General features: G+C 52.6%; 1 protein-coding gene across 4 annotated transcripts; it reads left to right on the top strand.

Annotated features, from left to right (window-relative positions):
• Window positions 1–756: 756 nt before the first annotated feature.
• Window positions 757–25963, top strand: LOC120833176 (signal-induced proliferation-associated 1-like protein 1). 4 transcript variants are annotated; one of them, XM_078089418.1, is made up of 21 exons: window positions 757–1173; window positions 12121–13776; window positions 13886–14016; window positions 14873–15061; window positions 15207–15381; window positions 16294–16397; window positions 16555–16712; window positions 19454–20033; window positions 20234–20508; window positions 20621–20893; window positions 20984–21127; window positions 21222–21352; window positions 21438–21508; window positions 21596–21927; window positions 22022–22195; window positions 22668–22830; window positions 22932–23133; window positions 23254–23403; window positions 23525–23657; window positions 23915–23993; window positions 24411–25963. In XM_078089418.1, exons 2-21 carry the CDS (start codon window positions 12330–12332, stop codon window positions 24552–24554), a joined length of 5055 nt encoding a protein of 1684 aa, XP_077945544.1. In that variant the 5' UTR covers window positions 757–1173; window positions 12121–12329; the 3' UTR covers window positions 24555–25963. The 4 variants fall into 4 exon arrangements, with proteins under 4 accessions (XP_077945544.1, XP_077945545.1, XP_077945546.1 ...); XM_078089419.1 differs by having other exon boundaries at window positions 799–1424; XM_078089420.1 differs by lacking the exon at window positions 757–1173 and adding an exon at window positions 3377–4127.
• The last annotated feature ends 561 nt before the right edge of the window (window positions 25964–26524 follow it).

Below are 26524 nucleotides of genomic sequence, written 5' to 3'. Positions count from 1 at the left end.
TGTTCCACAGGCCAATTGGTCTTTGCCTTACAGCCCCGTATTGTTGTCTATTAGTAATAGCAATTATTGGAGGAGGAGGGCCAGGGGCCTCTCCTCCACACTGAGCTGCTCCCCAACACACGCAGCTTGCAGAAAAATACAACCAAAGATTGTGTAAGTGTGAGCGATTAATCGCTCAATTAAATTCCCCAAACTCTAATGTATTATTTATAATTGAAATGCACTTATTGAAAGTCGCTTTGGATAAAAGCGTCAGCTAAATGACGTGTAATGTAATGTAACATATCATCAAAATAATATAATACAACTAACTCACACATGATCTTAGTTCAAATGTAACAAAATGCATCCCTCAACAATGTATTATTTGCATGTGTTGAGGTCCAAATAACCCATTGAGTAACTGGAGCAAATTATATAAATAATATAAATGAGAAAGCTATTCTTTAGCTTCTTTACAGTTCTGCCTGATATCAGATAAGAAAAAAGCTTGCATTAGGACAGCTCCGCCCCTCCATTATTTCAACTTGAATTATATATGCATCTTTAACAGAAATGGCTATAAGCAGATCAAAGGGTTCCGCTCTGCAGCTCACGTGCGTTACGTCACATTTCGGCGGAAAGATCTAAAATAACTTTTACTCAAATGTGACCAAACCCCGACATAACAAACGACACAATAATAAACACGTGACCTGCTCAACCAGCTACAGGTGAGCGCTGTTGCCACGGTAACGTTTGCTTCTGCCCACCGAGGCTTCTCGCGAGACTCCGGGGCCTGGAGGGGAAGAGAGAGGGAGAGAGAGCGAGGTAGAGAGGGGGAGAGAGGGAGAGAGGGGGGGGGAGTCAGCCTGCATGATCTCATCCCTCCGGCAGCTGCATAGCGCAGCCACGCAAAGCCGTAACTTTCTATCAAACTTCCAAGTTGCCCGTCGGAGGACGACACCGGGCCGTTTCCCGGCGTCAACCGGAACCAACACGTTTCGCTCCCCCCTCCACCCCCACCCCGTCCTCCTCCCCTCGAGAAGGTGAAGAAGCGCGCGGCTCCCGGACCTCACGGGGAGGCTTTTTTTTTTGGGGTTGTTTGTCGTAACGAGTTGAAACAAAAGGAGGAAAAAGCCCCCCTCGCGTGGCGCGCCGTCCAGGAGCTGCGGGGGGCGGAGACGAGGAAAGGTGAGCCGGGGAAGGGAGCGCGCGCGCGCGCGGCGGCGGCGGCGGCGCGAGGTGCACGACGTTAAACGCAACATCTGTCCGCGGACGATGCTTCTGTCCGCGTGCAGCCGGGGCGCGAGCAGTGCCGGTGTTTTGGGCTCTTAACTAACCCGGGCCCGGTAATGCACCTTTAAAAAAAAAATTACCCGACAATCACCGGGTCACAGCACGCCGCGTCAAGGGCATTGATCCCCGTCTGCACCGCTGCACAGGTGGGACATCACACGTCACCTACACAGGATGGGTCTTGTGTAAATATCAGTGTATTTTAGTCAGGGTCCGATTTCCTTGCGCCACATCTGCCCGTAGCTCTGATTTGTTTCTGTTGCTTGTGATTAGGCCGAGCAGGTTATAATAATCAGACCATGTTGCATTATGCACAAACAGAGGTGTCTCCTATGGTCGTGGTCCCCCGTGACGCTATGATCAGGTGTTGATCCAATCGGTCTCTCTCGGTCTCTCCATTTGCTGATTTTATTCATGCATAATGTGCAGAACAAACCCACAGAGCAGCCTCTGTTTTTCTCCATTCTGGTTGCAGCATAGGCCGGTTATACAGATGCTTACATGATAGAACAGGAGATATTTGGCCACGCGGAGCAGGAAGGCAAACACAAGTTAGTTTAATTAGTAACAGGCAGGAAACGGCACTCAAAGTCCACGTTTTCAAGATACCAGCCCCGGTCACAACTGTGCAGGTGGGCCGTGGAACATCCCCCTCCAACGGAGTCGATGGCTGGTTGGAGTTGGATAAGTTGGCCGTGAGTCAGGTGGAAGAAAGGAAGCTTTGGCGTCTAGCTTGTGGCGAGGATCAGGGATTTTCAGCATTCCTAATAGGCTTAGTTGACCTGCAGCGCGGTTAGGCATGACTGATCATACACTGCAATGTTTACTAGTGAGTCTATAATCTCTGCTTTGTCCCATCTAAATCATAGCTATTAACCACACTGGACTGCTTCTTGCTTTCTCTGATGGGATTTCTTTTAAGGGAATGAGCTCATGCAAAGGCAGGAGCTTTGTATCAAGCCCTGTTTTATTACGCCACAATGCTGCTGACTGAAATCCCGTTCTAGGTTGAGATAAGACATGAACGCGTGGGACTTGACACATCTCATTTAGGGAGGTCAGGTCCAAAGATCAGCCCGCTCTCGCCAAAAGGCCTCAACATGCGAACGTAACAAAAACCCGACCTGAACGTCAACATGACCTTAAGAAAGAAGCCGGTGCTTCCCACGTCTAACGGCGGTGTTTCTATTTTCCCTTCTTGCATCATACTTGTTGACAATAACAATAGTTATTGTGCAGTATTTGTGGGAGAGGCGCTCTAACGTGCACAGAGGGATGCTTCCTGTTGCTAAACCGAGCTTGTGTTTCTTTTGTCTCTTGTGCGTCGGCTCGAAGGGAATACGGCTCGAGCAGAGATAAAAGACAAGGGGAGCATTGTGCTGCTTTATTATTTGCCACGCTGGAATGTGTGTGCTGCAATTATGCTAAGTGGCCATCATGAAATGCTTGAGTTAACAATTTTAATGAATGGTGTAAAGAATAACGATTCATCGCCTTGTGATTGATTCTCAAGTCGAAAGTGAACTTATTTTTTTTAATCGTTTTGAGTAACGTATGAAGTTGGTTTTTGATCAGTCATTTTATGTCTTTCCCGACCTGATCTTTTGGACACATCCATTGCCTAACCCTAACCCTAACCCTGGGCGTATCGCACATACCCTTCAGAAAGGGGCCCCGGATCACCTGGTTGCACCGGTGTGTGTGTGTGTGTGTGTGTGTGTGCGTGTGTGTGTGTGTGGTTCTCAAGGCCATTTCCTTCACGCTGGTTTATTCTACGGCCGACGCCAAAAGTGAGTCGTGTGTTGACGGGTGTTGACGCATCCTTCTGGGGCATGAAACAACAAAAAAAGCTCTGACGGGTTTGAGATGACTGATGGGTCTGTCTGGTGTGAGTCACTGCTCGTCAGAAGTCAAATGACACGATAGCGCCGGTGTCTTTTCGCTGGTAACCGGCGGGCGTTGATGGCGTTTGACCGTAACAAAGTGCGACTACCGGTCCGCGTTTCCTGCTTTGCTAAACTGCCGGAATGCGCCGTCTTTGTCCGCCGAGCACCAGCCCGACGGATGAAAGCAGAGGGCTCGGCGGCGACAATGGGGGATGATGTAACCCCTTTGCAGCGCGCTGTCACAGAGAAAATGCACGCACACAAGGGGAAAGTCCCCCCCCCCCCCCCCCCTTCCCGGTCACCCCGGCTACCACAGTTCCGGGAATTCTGGCCTCCCAAAAGAAACGCTCGCTAATCCCGACGCTGTAATTATCTACGTCTGACATTCTGTTGACCGCCACCGAGGAGTTCAGCAGCAAGACTCTGGTCTGGACCTTTCATGTACCCGATTGACAGTTTGTGTGTCCATTTGGTGGTCCGTCCCGTAGTAAAGCTGCCCCTCTGGGCCTGGGTTCTATCACGTGGCTTCCAACTCTCAACCCCCACCCCCCAAACCAAAAGCCCACAGGCAAGCAGGTATCAGACGCTGATCTCAAGAGAGAGAGCGAGAGAGATTATTATAAAAAAAAAACAGAACTTTCCACAATAACATCTGGAATTCTGATGATGCGTTGCTGCAGGCCACATCTCCGCTATTACGCAGCGGCGGCGTGCTCGGCGTTGTCTCGACACGTCCTGCCTGTTGCTACACTGTCTCCGTGCTCGGCCTGCGACGGATCGCACAGACGAATCCAACCTTTTTCCCAAAAGTGGAGTCAAAGGTCCGTGGCCCTCGTGCGAGCCGGCCTGGAAGTGAACCCCCAACCCTCCCCACGCCGGAGAGGCTTCTGGGCCGCTGTTCCTCCTGCGGACAGAAATCTGAGAAGCTGGCAGGAATGCGCACAGATCTCGATGCGCAGACAGGTCTGTTCAGCCCGTCCTCATTCCTCCGCGCGCTCACAACTGTTTGTTTGTTTGTCGCTTTCGGGTGCCACTTTTAACACGCGACTGGTAGTAACGCCGCGGCGTGAGGTTTTTCCCACTCAACGCTGCCTGAGCTGTTTCTAATTTCTCTCTGTATAGTTTGTGTGGTGCTTTGTTTCCTTTTACTGGGGGGAAAAAGAAATCCCTCCTCACATTGCTCCGAAAATTCCACATCCTTTGCTTTGGAAGCGGGGAGTCCATTTCCATCCGGTGAGTTCCTGCTCTGCTCCCATGGGGGGGGAAAGGAGACCACTGCTTGATTCGGAGGACTTCTTGAACAAATACTCGTTTCAAGTGGACTGAGTGAAGTGAGGGGGGTGGGGGGGGTCTCACTGTCACTGTTCCTGCAGGATTTCCACGCAGCTCAGTTTAAAAAGCTCTGAACAAGAAACACACTCCCGTTATGTTACGATATGGAACCGACTGTGGAGTTTATTAGCAGAACCGTATCTGATGAATTAGTCCATAGTTTCTTTTTCCAAGTCGCTCCAGGTGCAAAAGGCAGATAGGGCCGGCTAATAACAGACGTGGCTGCTTTCCCGGCCTTTCCTCCCTGGCTGCCTGTTTCCTGTGTGTTTCATTGATGTATTCCAGGATACCAGGACCTGCAGAATACACGCAGGCCAATTCAGCAAGTTTACTGTTTCTGCTGGGTGGGAGGAAAGGTGGCGGTGCTGTAGCCGTGTTTGTGTTTACCTGTAAACGTCCTGGTCTGCTGTTGTGCCCCGAGGGGTTGTGTGGGGGTGTGTTTTCATTGCATTTTGCTTCTCTCTGTGTCAATAGACTCAGACTACAGCAGAACGATTACTGGGACAACTGTTGTCTGATTTAACAACCTTGGTTTGAACGCCTTTTTCTCGCCCGCGTGTTTTCATTATTGCGAACAAAAGTATTGACAAGACCGCTGATAAGACGCTGTTCTCATGACGCCGCCTGCACGGTTGCTAAATTGCCGAGAAGCCCTCGGGCACTGGTCCCCACAAAGAATGCCTTGCATTAGCACAGCAGCGTTCTCGCCGATGTTGAAGGATACTCGTTAATCACCTTGACTCTCGCCTTCCCCTCGGTGAGCGAGAAGGAACCTCTCTCACTGCTCAGTCTGTCGCGACCGCTTTAGTTGATGTGCTTCGTCCCGATTGCTGCAGAGGTGTAATCGCTGGCCCGAGCAGCTGTCGGATTGATCGAGAAGATCGGGTTGTCCCGACAAAATGAAGTCAGAGGGTGTGCAGAGCGTCTTGTGATGGATCGGGGGTCGCATTCTCCGGAGGGCCTGTTTTTTTTTTTTTTTAAATAGCCGGCGGTCAGTGACGTGCAGCTCGTGTTTCTCATGTTTGCTCAGCAAGGGTCCCGACCCCCCCCCCCCCCCCCCCCCCCAAACGTCACATCAAACCGCCCCAACAGCTGCTCTTTCATAACACCACCTCGCCACAAACCCGTCCAGACAGCGCCATCAAAACAAAGAGCCAAACGATGCCATTCAAGTGTTCCATTTTTAAAATGCCACCTCAGCAGCTCAAAGACTTCCACGTGTGGGTGTCATGTTCCCTGTGAGCTGCTGCTTTGTTGCCGCCGATGTTTCCATCCTCTTCTCCCAGCGGACGGTTATCTGATCCGAGCATTTAGTGGTTTCTGTGTTTTAGCGACAAGGTGCGAGGTTGCTGTCGACTGTGAACGCTTTATAATTGGTCAGTTTGCAGCACATTCAAATGCACGTTGTTGGGGTGGTGTCCTGAACAGGACTCTGTCCTCGTACGCGTCCCCTGTGACCCGTCCGGTTCGCTACCTGTGTAATCAGGCAGAGGATGCGAGGGGACGGGGCAGTGGCTGACTTCCAACCATCACCGACATCCGTCATATTGACCGTTGCGCCGGGACGATCCGTCAGGCTGCTGTCGACTGACCTCGCTGCTCACACACACACACATTCAACACCAAGAGCTCATCCCATGTTCCCTCTTTGCCGTCGGAAATACAGTAAATGCAGTAAAAACGCAACGACAAAAGCAGCGTGGCCCAATCAGGAAACCGACTTTATCCTCCTCTGAACCCAAACGTTTTAGCGTTGGTTCGTTTCCGTCGGGAACATTGGGAGCCACGTGTTTGGTATTCAAATCAATATTTGGATGTGTCTTGCAAACGTGTTGTCTCTACGCACAATAATTTTTTTCAGGGACATAATTGGCTGCGTCCCATTTTTATTTCCACTGCTAGCGGCTCGGGGCCAGAGGAGGGACCAGCTTCCACTGGCACGAGGCAAAGGACCACAAACACTCGCATGCACAAGGCAGAGTTCTCTGGCATGCAGTGTGTCTGTGTTTGTGTGTGTGTGTGTCTGTGTTTCTGCATGACCAATGCATGACCAGCTGGAACGTCACCAGCTTTTGCACAATCGAAATAGCGTGAATGTGATTGACGTTCCGATTGACCCCCCCCGTTGATCCCAGTTCAAACGTTCCGCACAGCGACAGCTCCTGCCGCCGCCGGCCGTGACGTGACATTGATCCGGTGGAGCGGCCTGAGTGCAATCCGAACATGCTAGACGCACGCGACGTTGCCCTAATCTGATTAGTTCTGCTCGTGAGCGGAGAATGAAGTAATAGCAGGCTTGGGAAGTGCTTGGCGGGCCGAGCCCCCCCCCCCGTCTCCTGGCATGTGGAGAGGCTGAATTATAGAGCGCGAACGCACAGACTATTCACTGGGCCCGCCTCCTCGCATCCTCACTGTTAATTATGCTGCTTTCTGCATTCCTTCTATTTTAATCCTCAATTGATGGAACCCCCCCACCCCCCACCCGCCCTCCTCTGCTGCTGTGCTGGGGGTATTTGTCTTGTAACACATCCACAGCTTTTCAGATGCTAAGCAGAGCATATATTCCTTTTTTTCCTCGGGCGAAACGCGAGGACGATATAAACACCTCCTTGGCCCACACGGCCAAACGCTGCTGGGAAATGCTCCCAATGCATAAGTGGCCCGGTTGCACACTTGGGCAATGCAAGATGTAGTCAAACGTCAACAGCAGCTGCATTTTTACTACAATATGCAAGTATTCCAAGTTGTTGGAATACAAACAGGAAAGGCAATTCTCCAAAATGTTACAGTCCGTTCATTAAACATGGGTACTCGCAGCTTTTTGGGGATTTGTTTAGCTCTTCATCACCTTTTATAAAAAGATTAAGAAGAGCAAAAGTTGTGTCTGAGAGGTCAACAAATCAAAGCCTCGATCTTCTGTCTATTTGGCAACGAGAATATACAATAATCCGTCTCTGGCCTCCCATCTGCAAACACTGGGGCACATTATTGCACTCAATCCAACTGGAAACATTAATACTATACATCGTAATATATATATATTATTTAATTGTTATTGCAATAAGGGAGGTCAGAAGACCGTTTGGGGAGATTGTTTTGATCTGAATTTCAAAATGAGAAAAGATCATCTTTGAGACGCGTATTACAGAAATAGCGTCTCTACGAGGCAGCACGGGACAGAAGAGCTGTCTTTGATGTTTGCGGGAACAGAAAGCAGTTTGAGTTTTCTTTTTCCGTACAGCTGTCGTCCCGTGGGTTTAATCTTTGAGTTCTTCAACAGAATCAGTTTTTATTTTCTCATTTTCCTGGTTTGTCTCGGTGTGTGAGAGCCTTTTTCTCTCTGCGTGTACCTGTCCGTGTGCAGGAGAGCTCACTGGCTCTCTAATGGAGTCTTGTGGGGCGGGGAGATGGAAAGTGCCGCCCGCAGCGGACCTCCCCTTTTAAACCTCCGCTCCCAAACCGCCGTGGCATCCAGGCAGCAGCCTCGTCCGAATTTTTGACATTCCTCCCCAGGCAGCAGCAGACTACTTCCTCCCCATTTCTCTTCACAGCGCAGCCTTTGAAAGGCTGACGGGGCCACGTCTCAACCTCCTCATCAGACACAAGTCAGAAATAAAACCACTTCACTAAACCAAAGCTCGGTCTTTGTACGTGAACGTACTTATGGAACATGCAGTCTTAAAGTTTCTGTTCTTGAACTTAATCAGCTAAAATATAAAGTCTGACGTTCTCTTCTGTTAGACAGTTAGATTTAAACTTCTTTTCCGTGGACAAGCAGACCACACAAGCCGTTAGCAGTGTGATCAGCTTTCATTTCGAGGCAAATGACCCTCCAGGAGTCGGGACAAGGACTGTCTTTGTTCAACTCCCGGCCCACCCAGATAACAACATTGGAAACGGCACTGGGGTTCCCATTTCTCACTATAAACACCGTCGAGTGTTTCAAGGGTCCATTTATCCAGCGCTCTCACCCACCTCCCTCCCGGGGGGGGGTGGGGGGGAGCTCTCTGTGGATAAGAAGAGGAGAAGCATCGAGGACACGCTGCTGGAAATAACGGCAATGAATATATCCTGTCGCTCCCCCGGACCCGTCTTCTCGTGCGAGGCAGTGAGTGAAATTCACTTTGCCAGCGGTTCGCTGTGCCCATTACTCACCGCGCCGCGCTGATAGCGAGGAGGCCTGGAGACGGGGGGGGGGGCAGGGCAGGGCAGCACATCACAGAACAATGGACGATGATGGATGTGGATTCACCGCCACCGGTTTCTCAAGTGCTCCAACTACATGCAGGGTTCTGCCTTTCGTGTGTGTGTGTGTGTGTGTGTGTGTGTGTGTGTGTGTGTGTGTGTGTGTGTGTGGTCGATTGGACAATTTTGCCGCTTCAGCCACCGTTTTGGTTGCTGATATTTTCACAGATCACAACTCTGCTGCAAAGTTGAGAAGACTGCAGCGGTAAAGCGATGGCAGACGTTAAAGTGTTGTGGAACTGACGGTGACGAGCAGTGTTGCACTTTGCTCTAAAGAATTTGCCCAAACATGCACAACCCCCCCCCCCCCCCCTCCCCCCTCCCCCCCCGCTCCGGCTGCCGTTCATCACTTCCTCCTCTGACATTGGTGGAATTCCAGGATGTCGGCCGGCGGTTGCGTGATGCCTGGTGTCGTTTGTCTGCCAGCGGGCTCGGCTGTTTTCCTCGTTCCTGCTCGGGTTCGTAGCCGAATGCACAGCCAGCAGGAGAGGAACCCAGCAACCAGAAAATAAACACTTCATTTAAACTTCCCGTGCGCCTGCTGTAAGCCACGGGTTCAATCGGCGCACCTCGGTGGATGTGCGGCGACCTCAGTTTGTCTCTCGCGGGCTGAAAGCGACGTCCTCGACAGGAAGTGCCGGTGTGGCGGTGGATTTATTGCTGCCGCCGCCGAATGGTTCGCCTCCTGAAGTCTCCGTTCTCTCTGTCCGGCGCGTCGCTCCGTCTGGAGGAGTAACTGTATCCTGATGCGTTCATCGGGGTTCTTACCCCAAATCTCAGTCATCTGTCAGTGCGTATGTGTCCCACTCTCACAGCCTTCTTGCCTCTTCTCGCCGCCAACGCATCCTTCTAATTCTTTTGAATCTCTGATCGTTTCCAAATCCTTGTTCAGTGTTTTTAAACCCCACCTCTACTGTTTCCTGGCAGGCCTCATGTACGCAGCCACAGTGAGGTCCCCCCCCCCCCCAGCCAGGCCACTTTCAAAGACTTCACTCCGTTTGGAAAGGGGCCCCCCGGCTTTGCCCGGGACAGAGGGACCTTTTGTGCCTGCTGCCCAACAGCCCAGTCAGGCCTTAGAGCAGGGGGAAGACTGGGAGACGGGGGGGGGTGGGGGGTGAGCCAACAGGCTAAATGGTGGGGTGTCAGCCAAACGACCCCCTTTAGCCCCGTTCAAGCGCGCAGTAATTACAAGCTTGTAGCGCGATGCTTTGGCTCCTTTGTCTCCGCTCTGTAACACTTGCCCAGTCCACTGGGACTTCATTCCCTCTCTTGTTTGATAGACGCAGGACCAGGAGGAGTCTTTCACCTCCAGGGGGCGCCGTCTTTGAGCGGTGACTCAGGCCCTCGCTCGGATATTTGTGCGTCAGATCAGAGAAACTGAGACCCCGGTTTGACTCATCGTCACAGTTGTGCTGACTGACTGCTGCCTGTTATTCCATGTGGTACGTCTGAGTCACACTTTACATCAGAGGACGCTCCTTTGCGTGCGGACTTGTCGCCCCATGGACCCAAACAACAAGTTGTAGCACCTCGGAGGTGTGACGTGACGTCACTAACGCTTCGCCTGCGTCTCCGCTCACCTGACGGACCAATCCGGGATGTCAGAGACCCGATTACAAGACGCTGATCTAATTTAGTCAACGGGATCAGGCTGTCTGGACGTGCCCCATAGAGCTGTGGGGAAAAAAAAGCACCGCTTGGTTCAGCAGGGAGCGGGTAAGGGACGGCAGGAAGGTTTTGGAAGAAGCGTCATGTGGCGGCCGTCCTTAACTAAAGCGATTTGTCTCACAAGCCCTCATACGATTTTATCAATTTATCAACCGAACCTCCCCAAAGAATAACTCCTCTTTGTATATGGACGAGGAATGAATCATTCAGCAGGAACTAACTTACGGAATGAATCTCAGTTGTCCAACGAGAACAAAACGGTCGTCTAATGAAGAGGGGGGCGCCTTGGTGGGGGCGCCTCCCGCCACGCAGCCCAATGCCGTATTCCGTCCTTCTGACGCGACCGCCTGTGTTTCCTCCAGCGAGCCGCTTTCTAGGAAGTGTGTGAGAGCTCGTTTTGTGTGTGTGTGTGTGTGTGTGTGTGTGTGTGTCAGTAGGACGCAACTCTTTTTCGGGGGATTCATTAATAAGTTTTAATCTGTGCCCCAAATAATTGGTGGCCATTCATTAGAGGAATTTATAGTGGGGAACCTTCCCTATGCGACGGATGTAAGATCTTTTTCTTTTCGTGTTATTTGAGTTTCTGGCTGCAGATCTCTCGTGTCATGTAACCATGAGGGTTTGACCGCTCTGGTTTGAATCTGAACATTTTAATTTGCTGCTCTTTGCTCTGAGTTTCCACGGTAAACCTCCTAAAAGGGATTTCTTGCTTGGTCGCCCTCTTCATTACAGTTTTATGTTTGTGGTTCAAAAAAGTAAAGAACCGTCAAATATAAAAGCATATTTTCTATTTTGCCACTTTGAAGTCTCTGCAGCAGAAAGGGCGTCGAGCCCGACGCACAATGTTTGTAAGGGGGGGGGGGGATGCTCCGCCTCGGGTGCTCTGACAACCGAATCATCTCCAGAGCCTTGAGATTTTACTAAAACAATGTTTGAATTATAAAACAAACTGCATTGTCTTGGGGACACACAAGCCATCTCCCATTGTGATAATAAAAATATATATTCCATTTACCTTTTCAAAATAAAAGTCCTCCTCTACCGGTCTATGGTGTAATTTGCACGTAGACCTTTTTGAAGAATAGTAAATCATTTATTCATTTGCTATTCGCATGCGTTCACTACATGCACGTGTGTGCGTTAACATAAGGCGGGCGGTGCTGTCGGGTTGGCGCGTGGAGGAGGCGGCGCCGTGGGTCCGTCACACAGCACAGTTGGCTGGTGGCTAATGTGATCACAGGCCGGCGCGGCGCTGCAAGCGGAGCCGTAACCTCTCCCAGTGTCTCACTGTTAAATTGGCCCGATTTGTCAGGCGGAGCCCTTTTGCTTTTTGATGTGCTGCTCGGGATATTCGATCACTGAAAAAAAAAAAAAAAAACTGCGGCCCTGCATCACAATCGACCAACGTTTCCTGCTGGAGGGGCGAGCGTAGAGACGTCAGTCAAGTCACAAGAGTCAGTGACTTTTTTACTTCAGTATATATATATATTGTCCTATTGTAAGAACACCAACTAATCTCTGATCACAGCCAATCAGATACACTCATCTTGTTTCTCAATACTTACTATTTCAGCAATTTATTAATTTAATACTTGATACATCCAGATCGCTCGTTGCCGGTGAAGGAAAGTAACATTAGTCAGGAAACGGATGTATTTGTGATTATTTTCCCTCCAGACCCTGATTATTTTTTCTTTTCTTTTCGGGACAGTTCGGAGAAGGACCCGCGTGGTGACCGCGTCGACACAGGAAGCAGCATGAAGGCCTGAACGCCGGGGAGGCGGGTTTTCCTCCCGCACGCTCTTATTTCCTGCCTCCATCCACACAATATGACCTGCACATGAAGTCGGGGAGCAGCTTCCCATCCCACAGGCATCCATGTTCCCCCGCTGAGCGCCTTTAGCCTCCTGCACTGGTGCCATGACCAGCCTGAAGAGTCCGCCGATGGAGCGCACGGCCGGGGGTTCGGAGTTTTACAGCCGCCACCTCCGTATGGCCAACGGAGGGGCCGCGCCCGGCGGCCACGCCGCCGCGAGCACCGGGGTGCCCAAGATGGGCGTGCGGGCTCGGGTGGCCGAGTGGCCCCCGAGAAAAGACATGGCGGGGGTCTTGTGGGCCGAGGCCTCTGCCGCGCCGCCCGCCAGCAAAAGCCACATCAAGCTGGGCTCCGTGATGAACCCTCAGGACTCGTCGATGCTGCGTAACATCCACAACACCTTGAAGAACCGGACCCAGGCCCACGCCAACAACTACAGCGCCGACGCCCGGCACCTGGCCCCGGCGGATCGCCGAGGCCCCGCGCACAGGAACCCGCGGCAGAGGCGCATCCGCCAGCGCAGCAACAGCGATATGACCGTCGGCGAGATGGAAGGCAGCGGAGACAGCGGAGAGGACTGGGCCCCGGCGCCGGGGGCCAAGTGGTCGCCGCTCCACCGCGAGTACGGCAGCACTTCATCGATTGATCAGCACGCAGCAGCTGGAGAGAGCTTCTTCGAAATGCTCCGGGCCTACCAAGGGGACCAGGTGGACCAGGTGGACCAGCGCAGCCCCGCTCCACAGAAGCTGGAGGACATGCTGGCCGTCGGGCCCAAGCAGGCCGGCGTCGGCGTCGATCCGCGGGAGGACGACGACGCCCCGGCTCCTAAAGCCAGGGACAAGACCCCGAAGAGAAGAGCTAAATCAGAGACTGGGGGGGAGTCGATATTCCGGAAACTTCGGAGCGCGCGGGGCGATTCCGACTCCCCCAGAGCGGGGTCCGACGTAGAGGACAGCCGGGCGGAGGACGCGGGCCCCCCTTTCAAGCCCTGGGTGTGTCAGAAAAGCTTCGCCCACTACGACGTCCAAAGCATGCTGTTTGACCTCAACGAAGTCACCCAGCTGCGGCAGATCGCGGGAAAGAGGAAAAACACCACCACGGGGGCGTCCGCGGCCGCCGTGGCCTCGGCCACCTCCACCCTGTCGTCCACGCACAGCCTGCCGTACAGCTCCCCCGGGGGGAGCCAGGAGGACCTCAGCTCCCGGGACAGTCCCGGCCTGGACGCCGGGGACGAACCGAGCAACGAAATGCTGCTCGGCTGCCCCTGCTTCCGCAACGAGATAGGCGCCGACGGCAACGGGAGGCGCAGGCCGCTGGCGGGCGGGGCGGCGGCGGCGGCGTACGGAGCCGTTCACAACGGCTCGGGGACCCTGAGCGGGGAGGGGAACCTGTATGAGACGTCGGCGAGCACGCACTGCACCAACGCCGGGGTGGCGGTGCTGGAGGGACCAAAGGAAGGGCCCAGCACGCTCAGCGAAAAGGGCAAGCAGTACATCGTGGAGCACGTGGACCTGGGGGCCTACTACTACAGGAAGTTCTTCTACCTGAGGGGTAAGGGCCCGTTTACTGCTTTTTCATCATGTCCTCAACCCCACGCGGGAATTCCGTGTTGTCTTTTTGTCCTTTTTCGCCCGTTCATCTGCCGCTTCCTCCGCCTCAGAGCACTGGAACTACTTTGGGATGGACGAGGCGCTCGGGCCGGTGGCGGTGAGCCTGCGCAGGGAGAAGCTGGAGGATGAAAAGGAGCACGGCCAGCAGTACAACTACCGTCTGATCTTCAGAACCAGCGAGGTCAGCCGCGGTCTCCCATCCTTCCTGCAGCCCAAACTCAACATTTTGGTCTTTTATCCTTTTGTTGATTCCCGTTCATCATTTATAAACATCAAATCACCTTTTCTATTAGAGAAAAGTTACAATAACTTTAGTAAATGCTGTTAATTATAGTTTTTAAAGAGAAAAATGGAATCGGCAAAGAAAGTTGCTATCGATGCATGCGTGTGTGTGTGTGTGTAGTTCGCCTGCCTCACATACAAGGCAGGCCGGCCCGAGGCCAAGTCCGCCTCAGTCCCCTGTTCCTCGTTACGTAACCAGCGCCGGGACCATTCAGCTGTCTCCTAATATCAGCAATGTGTGGGGGGACGTGACGAAGTGCACTCATCTTCGAGGGCTGTCAGGGCCCAACAGCCTCAAACCGCTTTAACCGCTCTGTGAGTGTTTCAGTGAAAATAGGCCGTCTCTCCCAGCGTCCTGCGTTTGGGACTCTCAGACAGGGTGGGGGTGGGGGGGGTAAAGGCACCTGCCCGGGGATGTTTGGCCCACCTCCCTGTCCTACCTTCCAAACATGGGGAACACAGGTCGATTGTAAAAGCAGCTCATAGCAGAGATGGGCTCGGCCCCCTCCAGCTGCTGATGCTCGCTGGGTGATTCGAGTTCACTCCCACAGTCCGGCACAATGCAGACTTTGTGAGGACAGAATTCCCTCCCACCTCTTCCTCCTCAGGTCCACTTTCCATTTACCTAACTGCTTGGGTCGTTAACTGTCTTGCTGTTTCATGGCAACTTCAAAAAAAAAAGCGGCAGCTCTTTCCATCAGTTCTTTCTCTTCTCAAACTCGTCTCCGTAATCCCCTCCGTCTCCCTCCATCCAGCTGACCACGCTTCGAGGTTCTGTCCTGGAGGACGCGGTGCCCTCCACCTCCAAGCACGGCACCACGCGCGGGCTGCCCGTCAAGGAGGTTCTGGAGTACGTTCTGCCCGAGCTGGATCTGTCCTGTCTGAGACTGGCCCTCAACACGCCCAAAGTCACCGAGCAGCTGATGAAACTGGACGAACAAGGGGTGGGAAGATGGAGCAGATTTTCACTGAAATCTGAACTTTTTCCAACAATTGCTTTTCTTGGATTTTTACAGAAGGATCATTTTTTGTTATTTCTTACGTTGAGCTCTGTTCTGGTCCCGTTTGCTTGGTTGCTGCCCCCCCCAGCTGAGTTTCCAGGTGAAGGTGGGGGTGATGTACTGCAGAGCGGGCCAGAGCACAGAGGAGGAGATGTACAACAACGAGACGGCCGGTCCCGCCCTGGAGGAGTTCCTACAACTGTTGGGGGAGACGGTTCGCCTCAAGGGCTTCACCAAGTACAGAGCCCAGCTGGATACCAAAAGTAACAACACACCTCTAGATCTCTCTCACACACACACACACACACTTTTTCCTGAGTTGAGCCTGGTCACAAATGAAACTGAACCAGTGACTTCAGCTTTTTAATTACCAATTTTAATTAGTTTCATGTTACGCTAAACTCTGTAGCGCTTGTACTTTGCTCTTTTATGTTACTGTTAGTCAAATATCTTCCTATCACAATTATTTGTTTGTTTTCCCAACAGCATTGTCTGCTTTACTGTTTTTTTCTCTCCCCATGCATCCTTTTGTTTCTGGTGTGCTCTCTGCAAAGGGCGTAGATATGCTGTCATTCAATCTTAACCTAATTAACTAAGAAATATGACTTAATTCAAACAAACATTTTGGTAAATATTTGAAAAAATGTTGAATTCTGATTCATTGCATTGTTCCTACGAAAAATGGATGACATTTTTCAATCTGATATTTTTTTGAATTTCTTTCATGTCATTTTACGGCCTTTATGCCTTTTTTTACATCTCATTTCTCGACCCAATATATTTTGATTTTTTTTTTTTACCTTTAAACTTGTAAACTTCTTTCCATGACATATTTAAACCTAATACTTGAGATTTTTTTAATTATTTTTTCTGACATTTTTTTATCTAATACTATCTAATAACGTTTTTTGATTATTGATTATCATTTTCGGGCTTAATATATTTTGACTTTTTTTCCATTAAATTTACAATCTTGAATATTTTGACTTTTCTTTCCATGACATATTTCAACCTTGTTATTTTTGGATTTATTTTCATGAGATTTCTTGATCAAATATTTTCAGGATTTCTTCAATATATCAATCCACAGGTTGTGTAGCTGTTTTGCATCTTGTCTTGCACAAAATACACATGTGCAATTTGTGTCAACACTGCATTGCTATTTGCCCCTGCAGCGGATTCCACGGGCACCCACTCTCTGTACACGACTTACAAGGACTATGAGATCATGTTCCATGTGTCGACTCTGCTGCCTCACACACCCAACAACAAACAACAGGTAGAGAAAACAAAGCTCTTCTCATTTAGAGGAACATTTGACTTTTGTTTCCATATAATTAAATGCACTACAGGATTGTTGCGACTTCGCTTCCGTATTCAAGCCCCTTCCCCTCTAGACTTCTCTAACTAGGACTGTGTTGTTTTCACATGACTAGCTGCTGAGGAAGCGTCACATAGGGAACGACATTGTGACCATCGTGTTCCAGGAGCCCGGCGCTCACCCCTTCACCCCGAAGACCATTCGCTCTCACTTCCAACATGTCTTCATCGTTGTGAGGGTGCACGACCCGTGCTCTGACAACACATGCTACAGGTGGGATTTTCATCTGTTCTTTTTTCAACAGCTCATTTGAGGTGTACTGTAAATGTGTCACGATGTGGTATTTACCCATGTATGTATGTATGAAACTGTTTCACTCTGAGATCAAGTTAAAACTCTTTTAAATATGAAACAATCATTAAGAAATTTATGAATTAACTCCGTCGACGCGTATGAATTAATGAATAACTATCTACAAACCTGGGCCTTTTTAAAGTGGGTCAAACTGTGTTTTTAACTGCCCTCTCAGTGCAGTACGGGGCCTTTTTGTGTGGAAGCTCTACACCACTTTCAGTGCTACAATGGCATTGAGACAAACGCGACGACTGGAAGGCACGGGTCAAACATGAAAGCTTGTTGCGTGACTGTCTTGTCGCTCCCAATTGTGCATGGTCACGTTTACGGCATGTCTCCATCAGTATAAATTATGAGAGAAGGATCAAATTGAATAGATTGGCCCTGCAGTAGCTGTCCAGCTGATAGGAGTCTTCCTCCTCCTCCTCCTCCTCCTCCTCCTCGCCTTCTTCTCCGCTGGCTGAGTCTTGTGATGATTACAGTGCAACTCTGTGGCGTTTGCACTCATGCATTCCTAAACCAACACAAACACACACACACACACACACACACACACACACATGCATGCATATGAAGCACACACACAGTCGCTCCCTCTCTCGCTCCTGTTTATCGTTTTTACCTCGTTCTCGTGCCCACTTGCACACGGTTGCACACACACACACATGCACGCACTTTTCCCCCCCCACGCACACAAATTCCCAGAAAGGCTCACTCTTCACACACCCATATACAATACAAGCCTCCCCCTTCTTCTCCTCCCTCCCTCCCTGCCTCCCTGCCTCCCTGCCTGCCACTTTGCCTTTGGGCAGCGTGAGCCGGAATGGTCTGAAGGAGTTAGCGCCATGCGCATGAAGTGCTCTCTTCGCCCCGGACATGCATGTGAGCGGGGCGGATTGTCGGGAGCAGAGTCCCTCAGAGCTCACAGAGTCCGTCTCGGGAGTGGACGGGTCGAGCCGGCCTTCTGTCCCTCAGCTCGCACCCGCGTCAAATCTGAGCTGATTTATTCGGAGCCCTTCTTTCCAACCAGTGGACACCGTGATTCTGGTTTACGGAGAGGAGAACGGGTGAACCGACAGCTCCCCCCGGGTTGCTTTTTGGATGAAATGGAGAGGCGCGAGACACCGAATCCCTGAGGACCACTTACCCCACCCGGAGAAACCCACACGAGCTTTTGGGCTTCTCCTCCTGTCCCTCGCATCGAAGAGTTTCGCTCTCTCCTTTCATGGATTCCTTTCCCCCGACGGTCTGGAAATAATTCTGCATCCACACAAGAGAACGCGGGACACAGCGGCGTGCTGCACTGTGCCGAGTGGAATACTTTGTGTGTGGGATTGTAGCCGCAGAAGAGAATTCAGGATATTGAGCAGCGGTTCTCAGTAAGAACATGGTTGCCTTTGGGTGACCCGAGAGGTAAGTTGTACCCTGCCGGGGGTTTGTGTTGATCTTGAGCCGGTTTTGTTTGAAACCCACGGCGAGCGAATCGTGCAGTTGTTTGACTTTGCGGCGACTCGCATGGTTCCGATCGATCCACGTTCCCAAACACACAAAGTTGTTGAACACCCAAATACTGGCTCGAATCTGCCCTGTTTCATCTGCGTCTTCATATACAGTGACTGCGGAGTATCTTTTATTAATAGAAATTAGGAGGCACAGATATATTAGGTCGCTTTGACTCATTTAGTTATTAATAGCCTGTTGTTGCCTGCTGCTGCTGCTGCTGCTGCTGCTGCTGCGTTTTGGGTAATGCTCGGGTCACGTCGAGCCAGACCGGAGCATTAGAGGAGTAGGTGGCCCGGGGCCAGCGGGGTGCTAATCTGCTGCTTTCAACCGCTGCCTGCAAGTCACGCGGGGCCAGCGAGGCGGATTGCATAACCGCCCCTTTTGTTTAGGGAATGTAGGCCGTTGTGTGCCGGCCGGCTTTAGACGCAGCATCGCCTCCCATCCCCGCGATGCAGCAGAGAGCGGCAGCGTGCCGGCGCTGGGCGTCGCCTTGTCGACTCTGATTGAATGTTTGTAGTAGTTGCACGCCGCGTGCGGTCAGGCGCAGTTTGTGACTTTTCTGCTGAAGGCTACGACTTGTTATCCACTTGAATGGAGAGGATGGGGATTTGTCCGGACTGTCCCATCAGCTTGTTCACGCGTTAATGGTCAGTGTTTGCACTGCTGACTGTATCTGCACATGTATAGCCTCTATTTATGCAGCATGTCGTCTCCATAGTAAATGAATCCCAGTGTGGTTTAAAAACCCAGTTTTCTGATCTTTGTAAACAACGACGATGACACGACCGTCCAACGGAAGGAGAGTCGTCGTGTGCAAATGGAATTCGAGCAGCAGAGGCAGCTACTCTCCCAAGTGGAACAGGTCGGAGGCAACAATACCTTCGAGGGAAACTGTGCAAAGATGTTTCCAGCGTGATGATGCGAAGCCCCGGGGCTGTCAGTCCTCACAGACTGTGGATCTCCTATAATGCAATGTTCACTTTTAGGATTCTCCTATTTGAATGCGTTATAAATATAAATCCGATATATTTCCATTTGATTGACAGGAGTAATCAACACCATGCTTTTAATGTGCACTCCTGCAAAGGCCTATAAATGTTTGTTCACTTACTACAGCGATGACTATAACCGTTTGCCCTCTTGTTCCACTCCTGCAGTGTGGCGGTAACTCGTTCCCAGGACGTCCCCTCCTTCGGACCCCCGATCCCCAAGGGCGTGACCTTCCCCAAGTCCACTGTCTTCAGGGACTTCCTGTTGGGCAAAGTCATCAACGCCGAGAACGCGGCGCACAAGTCGGATAAGTTTGGCGCCATGGCAACCCGCACCCGGCAGGAGTACCTTCGCGAACTGGCCGAGCGCCACGTGACCAGCACGCCGGTGGAGCCCACCGGGAAGTTCCCCTTCATCTCTTTGGCGCACAAGCGGCGGGAGAAGGCGCGGCCGTACAGCGGCGCCGAGCTGCGCAGCCTGGGGGCCGTGACCTGGCAGGTGCACGCCGAAGACCAGGTAGCCGGCGCCGAGCGCCAGTGCCTGCTGGCCGTCTCCAACGACTTCGTCATCCTGCTGGACCAGGAGGCCAAAGCGGTCGTGTTCAACTGCGCCACGCGGGACGTGATCGGCTGGTCGACGGGGAGCCCCGCCTCCATGAAGGTGTACTACGAGCGCGGGGAGAGCGTGTCGCTGCGCTCCATCAACAACAACACGGAGGACTTTGGCGAGGTGGTCAAGAGACTGGAGGTCAGTGGGGCGCCGCTCGTTAGCCGCAACCACCTGCTGTAGGCGTCGCAGGTCATTTGCTAACATTTTTATGTTGTTTTTATTTTGTGCGCTTGTCTCCGCTGGGGGCGGGATTAAAGGTAGTGTCGGATGTGGTTGCCTTTAAAGGTTTGTTGGTTTTATCTGCAGAGGACACTTTGGTATAACAAATGTCTCCGTAGCTGCTGACCAAGGGCAGTCAGACCACGGAGATGACCCTGCGCCGCAACGCCTTGGGCCAGCTGGGCTTTCACGTCAACTTCGAGGGCATCGTCGCGGAGGTGGAGCCCTACGGCCACGCCTGGCACGCCGGGCTCCGTCAGGGCAGCCGCCTGGTGGAGATCTGCAAGGTGTCGGTGGCCTCGCTGTCCCACGAGCAGATGATCGACCTGCTGCGCACCTCCGTCACCGTGAAGGTGGTCATCATCCCCCCGCACGAGGACTCCACACCACGCAGGTGGGGGCGGATACGTGTGATCCATCCTGTTTGTCTGTGGCTGGCGCCCCCCCCCCCCCCCCCACTCCCCCCCCTCCCCATTCTGACCGTGAGCTCTTTTCCGTGCCACCAGAGGCTGCTCCGAAATCTACCACATGCCGCTGGTGGACTACAAGAACCACAAGGAGGGAATGCCCTACGAGTTGAAGTTCCCCTTCCGCCCCGCCGCCGCCAACAACAACAACACCACCGCCACCAAGTGGCCGCGCACGTCGTCCAGCCCCCAGACGCGCGCCGCCGGCGTGGGAACGCTGATCAAGGCCCCGTCGTCAGACTTCGGGGACCGCAGCTCGGCTGTCATCCCCCGGAGCGTGTCCAGCGACGGGCGGCCCCTCCACCCCAAAAGGTCGCGAAAGTAATCACGCAAAATGAAAACGAAAGCGACGCGGCGGCGCGCGGTTACTCTTTAATGACATCCTGGCGGGCGTCCTCGCAGGTACTCCCCGGGGAACGACAACTACGCCCTCGCCTGCTCCATCGCGATGGGCCGCACGACGCACAGCACGAACCCCCTCGCCAGCCTCCCCTACACGGACGCCGTCAGCTCCCACCAGTGGAGGCAGAAGTCTATGCCCGATGGGTGAGTTCCTCTCACCCCCCCCCCCCCCCCCCCCGTTATGGCCCACGTGCTAAGTTGGGCGACATGGGTGACCCTTCCTTCACCTCCCGTCTAGGTTCAATAACAACAGCTGCCAGTCCCCTGTGGCGTCAGTGCGGCAGCTGGCAGGTGACGGGCTCAATGGGAACAAGGCGAGCTCTGGTGTTGGATGGTCCCGAACTGGGGAGAGGGACAAAACCAGCGCAGGTAAGAAGAACCGGCTGTGGTCCTTAAACATTAGGTGACCACTCGTCCGCAGAACTCAGTACCCATAAGTCTTTGCCTTCCGCAGAGGCCAAAGGCGTGATTCCCAGGCTGCAATCAGAACATGGCAGTAACCCGTCTCCGAACAAAAGCCCCAAGGTGAGCGCTCAGGTGGAGTGAGCTGCTGATTTCTTAATAACTGTGAAAACGCCGTAAACGCCGACCGGATTTCTCGTCCCCGAACAGACGGACGCTCCGTATTCGTCCAGCCAGTCCAGCAGCAACACCCTCTCCAGCAACGCCTCCAGCTCCGCGCACAGCGACGAGAAGTGGTACGACGTGGGCTCCCGCTCGGCAGCGGGCGGCGACCTCGAGCTCAACGGCTACCTCCAGGGCGCCTCCGCCGACAGCGGCATCGACGCCGCCTCCTTCACCGCCACGCAGAGCAGCACGGCCTCCTCCACCGCCGCCTTCAGGGCCAGAGACCAGAGCCACGGGCGGGAGGACGCGGCGGGCAAGCCGGACTCCCTCGCCGTCGCCGTCGGGGGCGGCCCGAGTGACGCCGCCTCCCACTGCAGGTGTGCATCGATGTTCCGTTAAACAAAATGAATCAAAAGTGTCCCGTCTTTGATGTTGGTGTAACAAGATGTCTCCTCCCCCCTTTTTCTCCAGCACACTCCGCTCAGGGAGCCCCATGGACCAGGGGCAGGACGAGGCGGCCACCTCCCCCACGTCGCCAGGCAGCAAGAGCTTCTACCCGCGTCAGGGAGCCACCTCCAAGTACCTGATCGGGTGGCGGAAACCCGGAGGGACCGTCAACTCCGTCGACTTCGGCAGCACTCGCAAGTAAGACGTCCCCCTTCGGCGCCGTTTATTCCCTGTTGTCTTGTGTTGATGTTTGAGGGAACTGAGCAAAGGAACGATTATTACAATATATATATATATTTTTTTTTAATGGCGGCTAACAATGCCACCATGTGGCGTTGCTGGGTTTGAAACTGTGAAACTGTGCTTTGGTTCCCACAGAATGATGACTAAACATAATTGCGTGTGTGTGTGTCAGCGTTTGGCTCAAAGGGCGATTGCATCATCTGTGGTTGATGCAGCTGCTGTTTTTCTCCCCGTACGGATGTTCCGTGTGAAGCAGCCAAGTGGTTGTGTGTCTCCAGCCTGCTCGTAATCCTCCACGGATTCACATCTACCTGCAGAATGTTAACTGCACACCTCTTAATCCTGAGCCTCCGCTGCTGCTGACCCGCTGTACCGCGTGTTAATCGGATCGAAGAGGTGTTGAATCTTTCTGCCTTCCCGTCCCCAGACGGCACCAGAGTGACGGCCTGCTGGGCGGTCAGCCGCAGCTCCGGGCCAACCTCCGGGGCTCCCAGTCGCCGCAGCGGCACGCCGCCAAGTCCAGCCTGGAAGAGGACTTGAAGAAGCTCATCACGCTCGACAGCCCGCCGCCCACCACCAGCGAAGAGAAGGTACTGAGGCCGGCCGCGGGGCAGTTGGCCGTCCCGATGGGCGGCACAGCGATTCCTCAAAACGATTTTCCTTCACCTGTGTCCGTTCCCCCCCCCTGAAGCCGTTGTTTCCGGGTCCGCCGCCCACCCGCCGCTCCCTCCAGCGGACGCTGTCGGACGAGAGCATCTACAGCGGGCAGAGGGAGCCGTCCACCAACGGACAGCGGGACACGCCCACCGACCTTCTGTTCAGCTGCGCCACCGTGCCGCGCTCGCCCACCGCTCGCCACGGGCCGAGCCGGCGAGCGTCACACAAGTCCCTGGGTGGGTGTCCGGTCTGCAGCCGGCGCCACGGCGCATACTTTGCCAAACCCTCGGCCAAAACGGCCAAACGCTCTCCGTTTGTCCGTCTGTGATCTTACTTTGCCGTGTTTTCCCTCCCAGGAGACCTGTCGGCCCCGGAGAGCTCAGAGATGGAGCTGGAGAGGAAGAGGCAGCAGCTGCAGGACGCCGCCCTCATGCCCCTGCCGGACACCGGGGCAGACGGCCCGCTGGACTGGGCCCACCTGGTGGACGCCGCCAAGGCCTTTGAGGGTGAGCGCTCTAATGTCGGCTGCCACCAGAAGAGGGCGCTGTTAGTCCGTTTTCGATCCTCCTCCAGGTCTAACCGTGCGTCTTCTGACGGTCCTTTTTTTATTTTATTTTCGTTATTCAGAGCAGCGGCTGGTCTTCCTTGCAGCCCAAGAGGAGAGCGCTGTGGCGGAGAGCGCTGTGGCTGAGAGCGCGGCAGCCACCAGTCCGCAGCAGGCCGAGCCTCAGGCGGCCCCGCTGAGACAGCCCTCGCCTGGGTAAGGCGCCTCGGCACCGCCGTTTGCTTTAATCCGCTGGTTTAAATTTCAGTCCAGTGCGACACCGCAGCGGCTGATGTTCCAAATCGCTCTCCCGTTCGGGTTCTCTGCAGGCCGAACAATAAAATCAGCCACACGTAAACGTCCACAGGAGTCGAAAGGGCAACTTTGGATCGTGGCGCCGCTTTTTGGCGCTGCCTCGCTTTGATGTGTCAGTATTCGTTCCAGCTAATGTCCCGCTTGTCCCTTCTTCTCAGAGAGACTCCCGCCTGCCTGATGGGGAAGGTCGGCCAGCTGGAGTCCATGGTCAAAGTGCTGCAGGAAGACTTAAAGAAAGTGAGTCATCTCTCCACGAGAATGAGACACGTTGACTCGCGGTGCGATGAATCAGAAGTCCGTTTAAATGGGACTCAGTGTGAGGCATCGTCAACGTATTTGTAAAGCACATTTCAATAACAAGGCATATAAAGTGTCAAAACCATCCAAATGAAATTCAAAGAAATAAAGAAACATTAAAAACAGACATAAACAAGCTTAAAATAGAACAAAAGTAAGAAGCATCCACTTGAATCTGGTCTTAATGTGAAGCTGATGAAGGTCCCAGCGTTGTGTGAGCGTTGTTCTCCAGACGTGGATTTGTAGAACTAGGCTGTTTTGAATCACCGGAACCAATGAACTAAAGTCCGTAAGCCTGTTTGTTGAGGCGAGTGGAAGCCTAAGATCGCTGCTCACGCCCGTCTCCGTCCCCACCAGGAGAGGGACGCCAAGACGTCGCTGCAGGCTCAGATCCAGAGCCTCCGGGAGGACAACCAGCGGCTCCTGGAGGAGTCGTACAGCGCCTCCGCCAAGCTCAAGAAGTTCACCGAGTGGGTCTTTAACACCATCGACATGAACTGACGCTTTGAGCGCTGCTCGAGTTCATCGCCGCACGTCACAGACACACAACACACGCACACACACAACAGAGTTACTCAAGAAACCAGTGCCAACGTGGACCGACGCGTCATCCGTCTACAGCCTTGTGGATCTTTGGAAGGGTCAAACTGTGTGTATGTGTGTGTGTGTTTCGACCAGCATGACCTTCCCCTCCTCGCTGAATAAATATGATGTTTTGTGTCGTTGCATGTCGGAGACGGTAACAACCGAGAGGAATTTAAAAAGCCACCGTTCCCATTTATCTCCCCAGCTAACCTCATTACGAGACGACAGCCTTCCAATTAAAAAGGCCCCGGCACAAGTTCAGATGATGAAAGTAGCCCCTCGTCTCTCTGGTAGCGCTCCACACTCTGTGAGAGTCAAGTGACGGCGCGTTGTGAGCGGTTCATTTTGTACTACTAACCGAAAGGAAGGTCGAGACGATGGGGGACGGACGTCCTCCCACGTGGGACGGCGCCCTGTCTCTCAGAGACCAGGCGGGACAGGCCCCTCTGCATCACACTGTAATGAGACAACGTGTAAATGGACCACTGGTCACTAACTGATGTACTGTATAACGTTCACCTCGGTGTCACTTATTCAGATTATTGTAAATATATAATGTTAATGTCTATTTTCTCACCTCTGCCCTCGATGTGCGTGTGAAGAGTATTTATGACAAAGATGTTGGCCAAGAAAAGAGAAAAACAATCAAATGCAGTCGGAGATCCGCATGTAGTAATAATGGTCAGATGCCGCTATAAGAATATATATTCATACATATATATGTCTATACATATATATGTAGATACTTTTACTCCAAACTGAGTTTTAAACTTAATGTCCTCCCACTTTATGCAGTGGATTGATTGACAGCGCCACCTGCTGACAACATGCCCTCCATCCGCAGCATGCTTCAACGTCTCAATCTGGTCCTTATTCTCGACACTAAATCGGTACTGTTCAATATACGACTACACGGTGAGATAATGTGTGAATCCTAAAAATGTCACCTACAGTTGTCTGTAGTGTGTAAACCTGCTTGTAAACCAGAGCTGGATTTGTTCTGCAGAAAGTCCTTATTTAAGCCCCCGAACTGTTCCTTTTGTACTCCGATACCGTGCCAACTGTACATAAAGAGAGTTTGATATTCATCCGAATTTGCACCTTCATCCTTGATTTTAAAAGAATATTTATCTTTACTGGCTGGGACGCAGTGGAGAATGAAAGGCGCTATATGAAAGATGGACAGCGGGGACGTGAGACGAATGAGTCCCGGGCCTCTGGCGCCGCCATTATGAACGCGTGTGACGGATGTGATCCTTTCCATTCAGCTGTGATGTGTAAAAAAAAATGTTTATATCTATTAAAGATATTTTGTTTGAATTACACTCGGCCTCACGGTGTGTGTTTTTTTGCCGTGGTGGACATAATGGGACGAAGACCCAATGAATATTAATTTAAAGACAAAGATCTTGATCTGAAAAGTAAATAAAACCGCAGACCAAAACAGGAAGTGATTCCCCCGCTGGGGGGGGGCCGCGTGGGAGTAGACAGACTTGATTAACACGTGCACCTCGTCGTCATCACAAACACTCCTTCATCCTTCAATCCATCCCCTTAGTAATGAAGCCCTCCGTGTGCCGTGTGTGAGCCGCGTGGTGGAGCATTAATGCAGATTATAGCAGGGCTGCCCCCCCCCCTATCTTATGACAGATTACAGAAGGCCGGAGCGGCTCGTGGGACAGTGTGGGTCATTTGCTGTAATCGGGGTCGACGGGTGGGGCAGGGTGGGGTGGGATACGGCCACAACACGGTGGCGGGTGGGACGTGATGTACATCGTCTGCTCCTTAGTGCTATGAAAGTATTCCAGGAATGTGTGGGGGGAGGCAGGACGCTTTCACGTCGGTATCAGCACGCTGCCACTCACGCGGGTGATTGACCTCCGTCT

Source organism: Gasterosteus aculeatus, chromosome 15 (genome assembly GCF_964276395.1).
Source record: "Gasterosteus aculeatus chromosome 15, fGasAcu3.hap1.1, whole genome shotgun sequence".
NCBI classification, from domain to species: Eukaryota; Metazoa; Chordata; class Actinopteri; order Perciformes; family Gasterosteidae; genus Gasterosteus; species Gasterosteus aculeatus.
This window is presented reverse-complemented; position numbering and strand designations above follow the sequence as displayed.